The sequence below is a fragment of the Toxotes jaculatrix genome, chromosome 4 (genome assembly GCF_017976425.1).
Source record: "Toxotes jaculatrix isolate fToxJac2 chromosome 4, fToxJac2.pri, whole genome shotgun sequence".
NCBI classification, from domain to species: Eukaryota; Metazoa; Chordata; class Actinopteri; family Toxotidae; genus Toxotes; species Toxotes jaculatrix.
The window spans coordinates 1,418,286-1,435,086 of record NC_054397.1 but is presented as its reverse complement, the minus strand read 5'-3'; the positions used below and the strand labels follow the sequence as shown (position 1 = coordinate 1,435,086).

At 47.6% G+C, this 16,801-nt stretch overlaps 3 protein-coding genes across 4 annotated transcripts; all 3 read left to right on the top strand.

Annotated features, from left to right (window-relative positions):
• The first annotated feature begins 243 nt into the window (after positions 1–243).
• On the top strand, positions 244–4,775 carry commd1 (copper metabolism (Murr1) domain containing 1). Its single transcript, XM_041035758.1, has 3 exons — positions 244–423; positions 1,182–1,472; positions 3,772–4,775. Exons 1-3 carry the CDS (start codon positions 250–252, stop codon positions 3,877–3,879), a joined length of 573 nt encoding a protein of 190 aa, XP_040891692.1. The 5' UTR covers positions 244–249; the 3' UTR covers positions 3,880–4,775.
• A 788-nt stretch (positions 4,776–5,563) lies between these two features.
• b3gnt2a (UDP-GlcNAc:betaGal beta-1,3-N-acetylglucosaminyltransferase 2a) lies at positions 5,564–9,495 on the top strand. 2 transcript variants are annotated; one of them, XM_041035756.1, is made up of 2 exons: positions 5,564–6,964; positions 8,090–9,495. In XM_041035756.1, the coding sequence occupies exon 2, from the start codon at positions 8,090–8,092 to the stop codon at positions 9,311–9,313; it is 1,224 nt and encodes a 407-aa protein (XP_040891690.1). In that variant the 5' UTR covers positions 5,564–6,964; the 3' UTR covers positions 9,314–9,495. The 2 variants fall into 2 exon arrangements, with proteins under 2 accessions (XP_040891690.1, XP_040891689.1); XM_041035755.1 differs by lacking the exon at positions 5,564–6,964 and adding an exon at positions 7,795–7,995.
• A 1,237-nt stretch (positions 9,496–10,732) lies between these two features.
• zgc:66455 (uncharacterized protein LOC393502 homolog) lies at positions 10,733–14,424 on the top strand. The gene is made up of 10 exons (XM_041037239.1): positions 10,733–10,822; positions 10,904–10,934; positions 11,298–11,911; positions 12,271–12,757; positions 12,840–12,884; positions 13,117–13,217; positions 13,290–13,351; positions 13,553–13,719; positions 13,803–13,958; positions 14,030–14,424. Exons 1-10 carry the CDS (start codon positions 10,733–10,735, stop codon positions 14,398–14,400), a joined length of 2,124 nt encoding a protein of 707 aa, XP_040893173.1. The 3' UTR covers positions 14,401–14,424.
• The last annotated feature ends 2,377 nt before the right edge of the window (positions 14,425–16,801 follow it).

Below are 16,801 nucleotides of genomic sequence, written 5' to 3'. Positions count from 1 at the left end.
TAAAACATAAAGATATTTTGTTTTATTGTGTGTTATCTGTTATTATATTATTTCAGCAGGTTGAATAAAGCCAAACTTCAAACCCGTTTTTCGTAACGATAAATCCGAGCAAGAAAAAAAAGAAAAACAAAAGTTTAAAAAAAAGGAAAAAATTAAAACTACAACTCCCATGATGCCGTGTTGCGTTGCTCCGGGCTTCACGTGACGTGACCAACCTGCATCGTCATGTGACCACATGGACGAGAAAACATGGCGGACGTGGAAGCGTCGAAGTCTCTGAGCGGTCTGTTGAACGGAATCGCTCAAAAAGTGTATTATAAAAACACGGAAATCACCGAGGAGCTGCTGAAAAACGAGCTTTATCCCGAACTGTCGCGGGAGCAGTTCGAGGCTCTGCACGAGAAGATGAAAGGCGCCTTAAAGGTGAGAGAACAGAGACCGGAAACGGCCTGAAAACGGGGTTATTTGAATCCACGGAGTCATAAACCACGCGGGTTTTCGTTGACATACATGTGTGTAATTAATATACCTGAGCATGAATGTGTGTATTTGGGTGAATGGGAGTATGTGTTTAAACAAATGTACGTGTAGGTGTTTGGACTTTCCCTTAAAAACACCTTTCAGTCTGTATTTGCTTCAGATAACGTCTGTCACAGCAGATTCTGCTCTGTAAAGGTTTACAGGTAAATATCAGGTGATAACATATAAACCTGAAACGGGCTCATTCATATGTTTGTTCACGTTTGTCTCAGCAGCTGTCAGCAGGGGGCAGCACTAACATAAATATGCTGTTCACGGCTCAGGTGCTCAGTGACCTGTACTGAGGTCAGCGTCACTGCGGGATTTACTTTTCTCTTTTGCTTCATTTAACCAAGCAAACGTTTCATTAAGATTTAAATTCCAAAGAGCAAAACAAGTAGTTTTGAGTATGAGAGTCAGATAATGTGCAGTTTATTGTATTTCACGCACTCAGTCACGTGTTATCAGGCTCAGCTTGGTCAAACGAGCTGTAGTTTGTTCTGCTGTCGATCATGAAGGAGGATTTATTGCAGGACTGATGAACTGTTTTAGTTTTAGCTGAGTGTATTTGTTGTTGTCTACATATTTCTCTGCACTGAAGCTGCTGATAACAGCGACTGGTTTATTCACTGTCCATCCTCCTCTTGTCCATCATCTGTCAGTCTATCGCCACAGCAGACATGGACCACGCCCAGCTGGAGGCCTTCCTCACAGCTCAGACCAGGAAGCAGGGCAGCGGTGGGGTGAGTGCCGAGCAGGCCGCCGCTCTCTCTCGCTTCTGGAAGAGCCAGCGGGTCCGGGTGAGGGAGAGCTTGCTGGCTCAGAGCCGCTGGGAGCCCGGACTCAGGGGCCTCTCCTGGAGGGTGGACCTCCAGGCCGCAGCCAGTCGGGGGGATACAGCCCACGGCGGCCCTGTCGCCCTGGTGGAGCTGGAACTGGGCAGGGCCGGACAGGTGAGACCTACGTCCAGTGTTTCCTCTGACACGCGTTCACTTTCACAGTCTCACACATTCATACTGGGAACCGACCAGTTCGACCTCGGCCTTCTTCTCACTGCAGTACTTTGAGGGATCAGTGCTTTGCTCAAGAGAACATTGGCAGTGTGACTGACAGTTGTTGGTGCTAAAGCTGTGTCAGTCACTCAGTTCTATGAGACAGTACGTTCTTCATGTGTCGTGTTACTGGAACTTCTCGTTTAACTGCTGGGATTTTGTCTCCACTGTGTCCAGTTCACTTACAGAGTTCGATCTGCAAACACGAAGCTTCTCATCTCATTTTCAGATTCCTCTACTAATAAGCCACAAACCTTCCAGCTGAATTTCTGGGCCACTGTTTTCTTGTTGCTTTAATCCTGTAGAAAATACCTAAATCCGTAATGATGAGTGGAGACTTTGAGCCAGATACAATCCTGTTACTGCATCGAGAGACTGCAAACGGTTTAAGACCTGGATCATGTAGATGGATTTAATTTTTGGACTCTGCAGCGTATGATTGATTGATTGATTGATTGATTGATTGATTGATTGATCGGTCTGAGGATTGTTTACCTCTTATCATGATCTCTATGATGGAGCTGAATGTTGGAAAAAATCAGAAATGACATTTTCATTTATATTCACTGTCCAGATGTCCGAGGTGGATTATTGTTGTCTGAGGGAACATGTGTGTGTGTTCGTGTGTGTGTGTGTGTGTTCGTGTGTGTGTGTGTGTGTGTGTGTGTGTGTGTGTGTGTGTGTGTGTGTGTGTGTGTGTGTGTGTGTGTGTGTGTGAGTGTGAGGACCAGTTTTAGTTCTAGATTTTAACATTCAGTTTGGACTCACTCACACTTATTGTGCTTGTTAAACTAATGACCTGCAACATATACGAGTCATTTATTTACCATTTTCTCTCGTCAGTACAAACCAGCCTTAGTCCTGCTGTTGTGTTCTCACCTGTATGTTTAGGTTTCTGCCTTTGTGTGTATTTGTACACGTGAGTTCTCGAGGTCTGAGTTTGATGCTGGTCGTACAAACATGCTGTGGCCATTCACTGACTCTGGATGTAGGAGTTTCCTGAATTTGCTCTGGAACGTTTTTATACACGTCTGTGGCCGAAGCTCGTGAATATTTCAGGAGGAAAAATAAATATGGACCCAAAGTTTGTCTAAAGTTCTTTGGAGATTTTTATTGGCTTTTCATACTGAAAGTTAACTGTGCTGTCCTGGTTGCGGGATGCTGCTGACATTGATATCAGCTTGTCCCTCTGGAGTCTGTCTGGTCTCTGAAGGTCCCACAGCTCAGCAGAGTAGGGCAACACACTCTCACTATGCTGTATGACACTGAATTATTGTAGGACACACTCACTATTATTAGAGTCCACTCAGTTCAGATCTAATTTTAGCAAACAGCAGCCTGAAGGCTGCAGACGTGCGAGGAGGAGGTGAATCTGTGTAACTTCAGCCATCACGGTGGGAAACGTGATGGTGGAGGAACCTGGTTTCAGACCTAAACGTTTGTTTGTTTCTGTATTGACTGAACTGTCAGTGAATCTGGTTCCAGCTTCTCCAAATGTGAAAAATGTTTAGTATATTTACAGCTAAAGTAAAAGCCTCCGGGTTTGGTGGGGACTGTGATAGGATTTACTGTTTCACTGTTTTCTGACAGACTGAAAAATGAATTGAGAAAACACTCAGAAGTTGAACTGATAGCAAAAATAATCATTAGTTGCAACTCGGATTATATTAAAACGACATATTAGAAGATTTTCGGTGATCTAAATGAAAGGGTTCACAGACGGCACGTAAAAACCAGACATCAGACAAACACGCTCTCACACGCCTTTATAACGTTTACAAGAATAATTTCACTCAAATGTTTTTATTAATTTTTTATAAATTTGCACACGCTCAAAGCAGTAACGCCTCACGCACTGTGCTCTAATGACACGACACAGGCGACAGCTGTGTCCATGGAAACCAGGACAGGGAATATCACGGTGTGACACCCATTCTGTGGGACGGTCAGAGGAAACAAAGACAGGGCAGATGGGATTCCCCATACACTCTGACTTCATCCAATTTTAAATAGCATGTAATGAGCACAGTGCAGGTCAGTGACAGGAGCTCAGGCTGCTGTTTCACACCATCTTCTGAACCCCCGTCAGACAAAAGACGGAGCTAATAAACTGAAATCCCACCCTCTGTCCACGCTCTAAAAACGAGTGTTAAAAATATCGTGCTGTAATAAAATGTCTTCCTTCTGCCTCCTCTCTCAGGACTCAGAGTTCGTGTGTCTGGAGTTTGATGAAGCCAAAGTCAACCAGATGCTGAAGAAGATGGCTGACATCCAGGAGAGCATCGACCGGATCGCTCACCGCACCTGAGGCCCTGTGTCTGTGAGAGTCCATGTGGGACAGCAGAGAAACACTGACTCTGATGGACATCTGTCCTCTGAGTGTCTCCACCTGTGTGGATCTTTTCTCTGGTCCATGTCGTTCAAACCGCATGGCGCAGAAATGGCCGTTGTTCAGATTCGTGTTTGACAGAATGGATCCAACACGGCTTAGAAAACTGTTTCTGACGGCACATCAGATGGAGTAACATGCTAACGTTAACATGATTTATGCTCGTGTGCTAAATTTTCCGGATCTGAACATGCTAACTATAGCTAATATTAGCATTTAGCTCAAAGTATAATCCACTAATACTGATTCTGTGTTGTACCAGCGTCCTCCTAAACATTCACTCAGCCCAGGTCCAGCTGACAAAGTCCAGGCTGGTCTGATAAAATGGGGCCTTTTATTGCCATTAACAGGTGCTGTCAGGTTTCTGCTGAGAGAAGAGTTCAGACTGTCCTGTCCCTTTAAGACAGAGGCGTCAGACTCCAGTCCTCACTCATCAGTTCTGAAGAGGAACAAAAACCAGGACGACATCAGCACTTCACGACCAGAGTGTGACACCGCAGCTTAAAGGTGTTTACTGGTTCAGCTTTAGAGTTTCAGAGCTTAGAGTCGATGAACGCTGCACACCTGTCCAACGGGATGAATCAGGTCCGTGTTCAGGAGGAGGCCACGTTACCTCAGAGGAGGAAGAGGAGGATGAGGCTTGATACAAAAACAAAACATAAAAACCCTTTAAACTCAGAACAGTCTGAACCACATCAACCTGGTTTAGATCCTATTTACAACCCAGCACAAGTTCATGGACATTTCTGTCTCTCAGTGTAAATATTTCCTGTCTCTGTCCTAAGTGCTTGGTAATAAACCTGGTTAGACTTTGATTGGCACATTGCAGCTTTGCATTTTGCCTGTGAGCAGTTGGTTCACACCTTGTTGAGCTGATAAGATAACAGATAACAGAAGTAAGGCTGCGTTCACACTGCAAGGTTGGGTTTCAAATCTGATTCACTGTCATTTGTTTTTCCCATGTTTTTCTAAAAAAATGGGTAAAAAAAAAATCTAATTACAAATGTGTCCCTAAAAAATGTCTCAGAGCTCTTTACAGTCTGTGCAGCATCTGGAACTCACATCGCTCATCTCGATGACAAGAACTCTGAACTCTCCAGATGAAAATTATAATCAGGGAGAGGACGGGAGGTGCTTCTGAAACCTTGTTCAGTACAGTTTATGTTTTATGGCGAGTGCATGTGAAACTTGACATTATTACAGTAGAAGTTCTTTGGATTTTATTTTTAAAATTGGTTGACATGGTTGTAAAGATGAAAAATAAACATGCAGCAGAATGAAAATAACAGAGTGAGATAAAACTGTTTGACATCACATCATGTTGTCAGATAAATACTTTGTTCATCCCGAGGGAAACTCACAGACAGAAAAACAGCAGCCGTCCTCTGGCATCACGCTGTCGGCAAACGGATTTCACTGAAATGCTTTCGGATGAGATCAGCGGGAAGCCCGAGGGGTCAGAGGTCAAACAGCTTTTTCAGGCTGTTGAGACCCGGGCCCCAGAATCCCTGAATCCGCCCCTGAGAGTCCGCCCAGCGCAGGTCAGGCAGCTGAAAGCGCCGCTCAGCCCGGCGGAGGAGTCACTGCGCGGCACCTGCGGGAGAGACGCGCACTTCCGCAGCACCTGTCTCCAACACTGAGCAGAGGATGGAACTTTCAGGTCCGTATCCGGCACCGAGGATCCCACAGGTCGTGTTTTCGTGAGGATTACCGCGCGCCCAGGTATCCAGAACGCGCCACCTGAAGCTGCAGGAGCAGGAAGGCGCTTTGATCCAGGAGCGGAAGCAGCAGCCTGTTGATCGGCTCTGGACACCGAGGACCGAGGAGCCGGCCTGAGGTCTCAGAGGTTTGATTGCAGCAGGAAACAGAAAACTCCAACCTGCCCAAAGTTTAACGAATCAATCGATCTGCTAAAAGGCACGTGCAGCTTTTACGTTGTGCTTCTATAGATTGTGTACGTCTGTAACCTGGATGGATTTATACGGATTCAACCTTTATTCATAACCTTACAAAGCATTGTAGTGTTAACACATGAAATATCAGCTTCATCAGTGGAAGTCAGAGGGAGACAAAGTGAAATGTTCCCTGATTTAAAACCTACAGCTGCAGCAGTGAGACCCTTCATCTGCTTAAATACGAAGTTTGAAAACCAAGAAAAAGTTCACACATGATGGATTTCTAAGGACGTGCACGGGGGCTGATCTCACGAGTTCCAGTCTGCACGGGGGTTTTATTACGGCTCATACTGTGGCAAAAACATGATGATGATGATGATGATGATATGTCTGAGGCCTTAAGATGCTTCATCTGGTCCCAGTCTCCCGGTTTCAGAGGGTCCATGCGTTAAAACCATCATCGTGCATCGTCCAGCGACGAGCAGCTGAATCAGGTGTTTCTCAGAGAGGAAGAAGAAGTTGGAACAGCAACACAAAAGCAATTAAAAAGGCATCAGTCCATTTTCTCACCTGTTTAGATCCAAAGATCATCACACTCATCACTCTGTGTCTGAGGGCCGACGTCTCCTTCCTCCTGAAGCATTTTCTGAACCTCTGTTTAACATAAACTCCAGAGGTCAGTGTTTGTTTAATCACGTTAGTCCGGACACACACGGACTCTCTGCATACACACGGCATTAGCAGCTAAGTGTGGCGGGACACGTGGCCACAGCAGAAGGTACTTTCCCTCTGACCGAAGGCTCGGGCTCAATGGGAGGCAGTAAATTAGATTTGCCCTCAAATGAACTTTCATTTCTGCTTTTGATTTCACAGGTGTTGTTCTGCCTCTGTGTGTTAAGTTCACATTAGTGTATCAGGTGTGTGGAGGTGACCTGGGAAGACTCAGGAGATTCCTCAGATCAGTTTTCTGAGGTTCTTCCTGTTTCACTGTCGTTTTGTTAAATTGCAGATGGCGGCCTCCACCGTCCTGGAGCTCATCTGGGTGAGACCGGGAGAGATCTGGGTTCTGACCAGGCCCAACTGATCAGTCATCTCCCAGACACTCACAGGTATGTCACACACCTGAGTGATTTACTGCAACACAACCTGCAGAGTTCCCCGATGCTGGAAAACATGAATAAGGGAAAAGCAGACTCACATTTTGATCACCACCAAAATGACCATAAACAATTAACACCTCTGTGCTTCATCAGTGACTGAACTGATTTACTGCAGGGCTCTTTGATCAGATTACACGTTTATTGCAGTGTTTGCCTTCAGTTTATCAGCTTATCCAGTGCAGGGACTGTTGTAGCAGTTATGTATGCACATCAGACTAACATCTGAGCAGAGGGCATTTCATTTAGCAGCTGTTCTTGGATCAGCTGAAGGCCAACACCCTATGCTAGTTATGTTTAACTAGTTACATAAAACTAGTTGTGCCCTGGTGATCTGAGGCACATTTTAACTACGAGAGCACTGATGTGAGAGCGTGAGTGTATGGATTTTAAAGTTTTGTGACCAGTAACTTGAGGCCCACTAAAAAGAAGCCGTGCTGTATTTGCTTTGTTAACTTAGTGAAAGTCGACAGACGTGGTTATTTTATCTTAACCAAACAGCAGAGTTTGTTTCTTCCCGGTCTGAGTGAGAACAGTGAGCTCCGCTGAACATTTTCTGTGTCTCAGTAAAACGTTATCTGAATTTCACTGCTGTGTTACGAACCTCGAGCTGGATGTGAAAAGCAGGCTTATTAATCTGTATGTGCTCTCTGCGTGTGCAGTCCGAACACAATGACGCAGACTGCCGCCAGTAAACTGGTGTCATGTGCGCGGCTGAATTGGAAACGTGTGATTCCTGTCTGTCACTGCTGCAGGAGGAGGAGGAGGGAGTGAGGAGGGGAGGAGGGAGAAACGTTCGTGGGCCCATTCCTGCAGGATTAGGGATGAAAACGCGGTCTTGTGTGCAGCCGGTGTGAGGGGGAAATCGAGCTTCCTGTTGACCTGCTTCAACTGATTCTTCCAGTCCTACTCTTGCTGAAGAATTTAGCGTGAGCCCGGCTGCGTCCATGTTTCCAAATGTTCCTTTATATCCTGGCTTTGTTGTAAGTTTGCCCTCTGAGGCCGTGACTACAGATTTTAGCCTGTTTCTTCTTGATTTTAGGTGATTTCTAAAAAAATCTCTTGTCCCGTGTCCAGATGCAGAGGGGAGGCAACATGCCTGCGGCCTGCAGGAAAGGGAGGGTGCTCTACGTGATGATGACGCTCAACATCTTCGTCTGCTTCCTGATGGGCGTGTTGTGGAACCTTGGGCGTGACAAAAGCAGCCGCCATGTGGTTCGAATCCCAACCAAGAAGTTTTGGCACCAACCAGTACTGAGCGAATCCTTCTGGAACAGGGAGCAGCAGCGCCTCGACTTCATCTTCAACCCCATCATCAACTCTGCGCTCTCCAGCGAGCCTGTCGTCGAGCTGCCGGACTGGCTGAATGACACCGGGCCACCGGACCCCTGTGAGCCAGACTACAGGGTCACCACGCAAATCTTGGACTACAACTCTCTGCCGCAGCGATTTCAGGATTTTCTTTTGCACATGCGCTGCAGGACGTACCCCATGCTGATAAATCAGCCCCGCGTCTGTGATGGAAAACCCTTCCTGCTGTTGGTGGTAAAGTCACTAACGCCACATTTTGACCGGCGGCAAGCTATTCGCCAAAGCTGGGGACGAGTGGGCGTCTTAGCCAATCGGACTGTGGCGACAGTGTTCCTGCTCGGCAACACCATGCCAGTAGACCACTTCCCAGACCTGCTGGGAATGCTGGGACACGAGGCGGGCCTTCACAAAGACATCCTCCAATGGGACTACAGGGACACCTTCTTCAACCTCACCCTGAAGGAAGTCCTCTTTCTGGAATGGTTCAGCCAAAACTGTCCCCACGCCCAGTTCATCCTCAAAGGTGACGACGATGTCTTTGTCAACACCTTGAGAATTATTGACTTCCTGGAGGGCCTGTCGGAGACAAAGGCGAGAGATTTATTTTTAGGTGATGTTATCAGTAACGCAGGTCCACACCGAGACAGAAAACTTAAGTACTTTATCCCGGAGAGTGTGTTTGTGGGGCAGTACCCACCCTACGCTGGTGGTGGAGGGTACCTGTACTCTGGGGAGTTAGCGCTGCGTCTTCACAACATATCTCGACAAGTAGTCTTGTATCCCATTGACGATGTCTACACGGGGATGTGCCTGAAGAAGCTGGGCCTGGTTCCCGAGAAGCACACTGGCTTCAGGACATTTGACATTGAAGAGAAGTACAGGGACAACACCTGCATCTACAGGAGCTTGATGCTGGTCCACAGCCGGACTCCACAGGAGGTGCTGAAGATCTGGCCGTGGATTGTCCGTCCTGAGCTGGAGTGCCAGTGAACACCTCCAATGATAGTTTGCACTGTTGAATTATAAAACATCTCAATGCCTTTTTAATTATGTTAAATCCTGAAATCCAAGAAAAACCTGTGTTTGTAGTTTAAATGATTTATTAACTGTATTGTCGTTTGTTTTCTCTTCCATGAGCTGTTTTACATCTACATAAAGCAGTTTTTCAATCAGTTCTCTGAAATGTTCATTTTAAATCTTCTGCACTGTCCCTCACTGTGGTTAGCGTCAGTAAAACTGTGTGTTAACTGGACTCAAACTAACCTGAGGCTAACATGCAGCTAATCCTCGTGTGTGGTAGGTTTGGAGTTTGCATTTCACAGATTCCCATGTTTAGGATTCGTAAACATCACTGGACAAATGAAGAGATCTGTATAATAGCAGAGTTGGTCTCATGTTAGGATTAAAAATACCGTGCACTGTCACTTTAACATGATATCAGTCACGTTTGGGTTTAGTTATCCTAAACTTAGACGGACGTGGTTTCCATTTGCTTTTTGTTTTCAGATATTTTTGTAGTATTTGGCACTGAGATGTTCTGCAGCCGCCGGGAACTGAAATGTTGGTCAAAGGGAAATTTACCTTTGCATTTGGCAACAGATGAAAAGTCGGAGGAGCAACAGAAAGGTTCATCCCTGTGGGATCATGAATGTGAGCCACAGTAAACCCACTCTCTCACCTGACACGACGTCTCTGCTACATATGACTGAAATGATCAGCATCATCATGTGCATTATATTTCCTGGTGCTGTGTGTTTAATGTTTCCTGCTGTTTCTGTAACATGTGCAATGCTAATGTATTTAAAGCTCGGTCATAACAGAGCCAGAGAGACGTTGATGGCCTCGATCGTGGTCTGAGATCTTGGCGGTGACGTTGGAATAACCTCTGATCTTTAAGCTACAGAAGTGTTTTAATGATTTGCCTAAAAACCCACAGACTGTTTCTGTGTAGAACTTTTACGTAAACGTCCACAGACTTTCTAATTCCACATTTGTACAGTAATAATGAAATTCTCTGTATTCACTGCTTTTAGTGTTACTGCTGCTGCTGCTGGGCATTTATCCTGTGTAAAGTGTATTTGTGTGTAAAGTGAGTTTGGTTCACATGATGATGATCTCGTTTCTGTTGTTTGTCCATAAAGTTTTTTTTTCTTCTGCTGCAGAGAAACAGGTTGGAGCGTTTCCCTGAAACGTGGTGTGAACGGACTGAATGTAAAATACAACAGCGACCTCTGCTGGACGAATCTGAAATCAACAGCCAGCAAAAGAAACTCAATCAGCACACTGATGAATTTCACCTGCTCAGGTAAGGAAAGGAAAAACAGCAGTTTAACTGAAGCTGAGAGCAACAGCTTCCCTTCATTTCTTCACCCGTTTAAGTTGTTTAACTGAGAAAGACTTGGTGGTAAAATGTCACACGAGAACAACTTTAACCTCAAACGTGTGATGCTCATCTTTCTGCTAATATTTGATTTATCTCTGAAGCACAGTGCTGCACAGGTGAGCTGTTATCCTCTGTGAAACCAATGAAAGTTTAAAACTGGATGTGGTGTGATTCTGTGTGTTGCCTTCTGTTTGTAGGTGAACGCAGAAGAAGCGAACAGGCCTCCAGGTGAGACTCAGCACTGAATCTTTTTTTTTTCTTTGGATTTTAAAGGTAAATGTGAGGTTTAAGAAGTGATGTCTTTATTTTAACTGACATGTTTTGCTTGTGATGTTGATGGAGTCAGTGCTGGTGAACCTGACTGTGAGAATCCTAACACTACAGTAGAGAAACGTTTTCTGTTTCTCATGATTTGAAAATCAAACTTAAAGGACTAACAAAGTAAACGTGACTTTGGTGAATCTGAAAAATGAAAAACACGCCTGACTGAAAAGTGCTCGTCATGTATGAATCACACCACTTGTATTTAATGAGCTGAAACATGTAGGAGCTCTGCTTCGTTTCCCTGACGTTTGTCTGCTTCGTCCTCAGATGGACACGGAGGTGACGGCAGTGCTTTCTTCGCCCTGCGGAGCTGCCATCAGCTGCTGCACGGCGACAGCGGTGAGTTTTTCTCCCCGGACTACCTGTGCTCCAACCCATCTCTGTGGTGCAACTGGACCATCCAGGTGGATCCTGGGAAGAGGATCCATCTCCACCTGGAGGACTTGACCCCTGACGACTCCTGCCACCTCAAACAGGACCAGATCCACGTGGACGAACCCGCCGGCCATTCTGGGGGTCACAAGGTCTTGCAGAAGTGCTGGCAGGAGGCCAAGTACACCTCCTCCTCCAACACTCTGTATGTGGTGCTGCTGATTGGTGGCTGGCCCGACCCGCCGCCATACAGGGGCTTCTACGGCCGCTACCAGGCGTTTGGACCGCCGGTGGCTTACAACCCACAGGAAGGCTTCACAGCGAGAGACCAGAAGTCAGAACCACCTCTGGAACCGATTTACATGGTTGGTGAACAGATGGAGTCAGATCTGCTGGAGCATCCGTCACCAGCAAATTCTGCTGCAGCGTATGATTATTATGGTCAACAGTCAGTCGTGATGGCTGAGCTGCTCCGGGAGCCCGAGGACACCGAGGACACAGACACTGAGGTGGGTGGACACAGACAACCTTTCAGCTTCTTTCAGCTCATTGTTTTGGTTGACGCTGTCTTCGTCCTCGTCTCCAGCAGCAGCAGCTGTTTACTGAGAAGTTCCTGAAAACAAATAAGGTTGAAGAGAGGCGTGATATTATATATGAGTTAGGTTAAAGAGCTAACGCTCTGTGGATTCACTACAGGCACCACCTTATTACACGTCATCGTTTAACAGGTGGTTAAAAAAATGTATTACTTGGGCTTTTTGTATTAATTTAGCATTAATGACTTTGTTTAATCTGTAATAAATCACTTCATCCAGTGTAAATGTTCTCTTTTTGTTTTGAAATTCTTTCATCCTCCATCTTTTCTCAGGTGGGTGAAAACCTCCATCCAGCCTCAGGGAACTCCAGTCATGTCTACCCATACACAGCTGTACCCACAGCGCCAGCGTCCACCCAGGGGACCTCCCGATCGGGAAGAGGCGTTCCTAACATCCCCCCGAGCCGCTCTGACTCAGCCGTCCACGCTGTGTCTCCACAGCAGCATCATGACAGTGAAAATCATGAGCTCAAACCCACCAATCGCACCCCAGCAGCGATACGAAGGGATGTGGAGGAAGCTTCAACCCGTCCAGAGGATGCTGCTGATCCAGAGGACAGGAGTGGTGCACAGGACCAATCAGAGGACGAAGAACCTGCTGCTGGTTCAGAACAAGCTACAGACGGTGAGAACAGGACTGAGGTCAGCAAAGCCCCAGACCAGCATCCCTCCACCTCCGAGGGACCAGAACTAGAGGAGACTGAACAGACTCACCCTCAGCCCAACGTGGTGGAGCCGCTGTCAGACCACAGAGGGAACGGTGAGTACACTCAGCTGTGGTTACTGTACCTGTACAGGTGAACCTGTCTACTTTAACTGCTGACTGTGTTTCTCTCTCGTAGTCCACATCAGAAATCACTCTGACGCTCCTGGTCTTCTTCCTGGTGGTGAGTATTGAACTGAACCTGAATGTTAACGCTTCAGAAATCTTCTTCTTCTTCTCTGGTGCTTTTCAGTGTCTGAGCTGGAATCAACACATTCGGTGCTAAACTGACAAAAATCCATGAGATCAAACTTAGACGGATATTTTTTTGAAGTTGGGATCAGATCAAATTTAATCTTAGGACTGGTGTCATACTTAATGTGCTGCTGATGCTTTGGCACCTCGGTCTCGGACAGATCACCTGTTTGAAGTGACTGTTGAGGTAAATTTCCGTCAAGATGCACAGGAGCCCTGGGACGACCTGGCCAAGTCCCTGCTGCTGTCAGTAAAGACTCTGGTACGTTGATGAAAACAAAGACTTTACAGGTGCTTCATCGCCACACTCACCCAGCCTCTCGTTTTTCTGTAGATCAGTGAGCAGCTGGAGACTCTGCACACGTCACTGTCCATATCCTCGAAAAGAATAAAAAGGTAAAAGAACGAGAGCCTCAGAGAACTGCTGAAATCCAAACTGCATCCAGGCTTTGAATACATCTGAAACAGAGAGAGAGCACAGTCAGCTTTCCTGTGTGTGTGTGTGTGTGTGTGTGTGTGTGTTATATGTGTGTGTGTGTGTGTGTGTGTGTGTGTGTGTGTGTGTGTGTGTGTGTGTGTGTGTGTGTGTGTGTACAGGTTGAATGCTGGAGTGCTGTACATCCTCTGGCTGCAGATTGGACAGGGGCCCCGAAGTCAGCAGGCGCACAAGGCCGTCCACTCCGCCATGCAGGGCCTCATTGCCACAGGTGTGGGCCTCAGAGGGACCCACAGGAAGGCAGTCATCATCTCTGTGTCGACTGCAGGTAAAGCGGAGCTTGAAACCAGGTGGGATGTGTTGTTCCGACGCGCCCTGTGTGAGCACAGTCATCATCCGCGTGTGTTTCAGATGTGAATGAGTGTGGGACCCAGCTGGTGCTGTGCGACGTTAACGCGGACTGTGTGAACCGGTTTGGCTCGTACTCGTGCCGCTGCAGGCCGGGCTTTGTGGACGAGTCCCGTCTGGGATCGGGAGGAACCGTCTGCGTGGACGTGACGGCCGCAGGTACTGACCCGCTCTATTAAAGGGTTAGGCCAGAGGCGAGCGGCGGCTGACTTCCGGTTGTTTGCCTGCAGGTTGCGGCTCAGGCCTGTCGGCTGAGACCAAAGGCGTCTACGTACTCTTCTTCCTGCTCAGCTCCATCATCCTGATGCTGCTGGCGGCCGCAGGCATGCTGTACCACCGCCACCACCGGGGGATGTTCCTGGTTCGTTGCCATAGCAGCGTCCCTCCTCCTGACCCCAACAACAACCGTCACCATCACGACAGCTACTCGAGCCCTGTCGACTCCGACCTGCCCCCGCCGCCGCCGCCCGCCCGGGGCCCCAGAGAGGGTTGGGCCCAGGTGAAGGAGCGCTGTCCGGCTGTGGACCTGCCGCTGCTTCGCTTCAGCTCTCTGCTGCCGCCGGACGGCTACATGGAGCCACAGGAGGGCGGTAAGATGTGAGCAGAGTGTGGGCTGAGAGCTGGGACTCTGAGCTCTGTGCATTAACATTAACATTAACATCTGTTTCCATGTAGTTTTCTTTCACTTTGTGTCTGAACGATTCTCATCTCCACTGCAATCTGATGAATTAAAGTCACAACAAACAGCACTTCCTCCTTGTCTTGGTATTTACAGTACACTACGGCCAGAGACTTTAGAACACCCTCATTTTTCCAGTTTTATATTGAAAGAATGTTCACTGCGTGAACAAATACGTTTTGTCTCAGTGGAAATTTGAGCGTCTGGATCCATAAAAGCCCTTTAAACATCTCTCACTCATTTAAATTCAGGCGTGTATCTGATTATACAGAGCGACTCTCTTGGTCAAGGACACTCCAGCAGGACACACGGCCTGTTGTGGAACCGTGACCTCCCAGTTTCAAACTGGCCACCCTGCACCACCATGTGCAGGGAGCGAAGTGTAGTCAGCGCCGGCCCACCCAGTCCAAACCACTTTAATAGGCTTACAGCGGCTAATCCAGGGCGGTGTGCTGTCACATGGGCAGTCTGCTGACCTTACTCTGCTTTATTACAGGGAGCCCGCTCCCTCAGCCCTCTGCTCCTAAACCCATTCTGTTCTTTACCGTCGTATGTTTTTCTTCAGGCCTCACAGCTGGAACGGTTTCTAAAAGTCTGACAGCAGGGAGACGATTGGCTCGTGGATATCGTGGCAGAATCTGATTGGTTTAAGTGAAAGGGTGAAAATCAGCTGACTGAGGTGAAAGTGGGAACAGTGACAGAGAGAGAACGTGTGTGTGTGTGTGTGTGAGATTTTATATAGTCTAAGCTTCTTGTGTACGTAGGACTCAGATGTCCCCACATCTGTGAATCTGGCAGCTTGTTTTGATGGTTTTCAGACCAGAGGATGTTCACCTGGTCGTGTTGCTGCTTTGTCACTTTTATTACCACAAACAAAAGCCTGTGTGTGTGTGTTTTGTGTTATGAGGGTCACGCCTCTCCTCCTCTGGACCAGATGTGCTCTGAGTGGAGCCCACCCCACTGCTTCCCAAGCTGATCTTTGTCTGAATGCCCCTCACGTCCAGCAGGCAGAATCGCCAAGGACAGCATCACTGGGGAGCGGTGGGTGTGTGTGTGTGTGTGTGTGTGTGTGTGTGTGTGTGTGTGTGCTGTGTGTGTGTGTGTGTGCTGTGTGTGTGTGTGCGTGTGCGTGTGCTGTGTGTGTGTGTGTGCTGTGTGTGCGTGTGCTGTGTGTGTGTGTGTGCTGTGTGTGTGTGTATGTGCGTGTGCGTGTGCGTGTGCGTGTGCTGTGTGTGTGTGTGTGTGCTGTGTGTGCGTGTGCTGTGTGTGTGTGTGTGTGTGTGTGTGTGTGTGTGTGTGCGTTGATGTTGGTGGTTTGGGGCGAAGTCGACCCCCCGCCCCGCTCAGCTTCATACCTCTGCCGGCAGCCTGAGGTCGAGGAGCTGCTCCTCCTTCTTGGCCTCCCCTCCAGCTTCCATCCAATGAGCCACGCTGAGCTTCACCTGCCAGGCACCATCCTCTTCCCATAATCCCCTGCTCCCCTCCTCCAGCTCTTGTCACCATGGTCATTTATCAGTGAAGGTGTGTGTGTAGAGAGAGAATCCTGACAGGCTGAATTTTGAGTCTTGTGATTAATGAACACGTCTCATCAGACCCAAAAATAAAAAATGTCTTCACTCTAATCCGATATTTGCTGAGCATGTGTATTTGTATTTTCCCCAGAGGATGAACCCTCTTGATTTTGGACGCCTTTAGCACCACACTCAGATCAAATTGTCAGATCAAGTATTGAGAGGTAAATATACCATCACCATTAAAGCTGCAGTGTACAGTCATATTTCCCTGCTCCTTACTATGTGGGAATCATTAGTGTCTCCCACCAGATGTCTCTTTGTGTTAAAGAAAATTGACCAGTCCGTTTTCTTTCTGTGGTTTGTGATGAACGCTGATGAGGATTCAGACTTTTGGTTTTGTCCTGCTATTTTAAGCCCACGGGCCTGATGGCTGCTGAAAGTCACCTTCAGTCTGTCTTTCAGTTCCCTCTTTGTCCCGCTGTCTCCATCGGAGGTCGCAGCAGCGTACCACTCGCCGTGTGCAGTCCGAGGCCACCACGCTGCGCGTCGTGGACCTCAGCAGCAGGAAGGCGGCGATCTGCTCCGTTAGAGCCACATGGACACCACACAGACTGAAGGCCCTGACTCCCACACAGAGCCTAATGAGCCTCTGCAGACCCTGCAGCAGCAGCAGTGTGGGTGGCCCACAGGTCTCCATCCAGGTTTAAAGGAGCTGTGACACAAAACAAAGGCAGTCGTCACATGATCTGTAGAAAATCTGATATTTAAATTTCTCAGTCACACAGTGTAGATGGTTTAAAGGAGGAGAT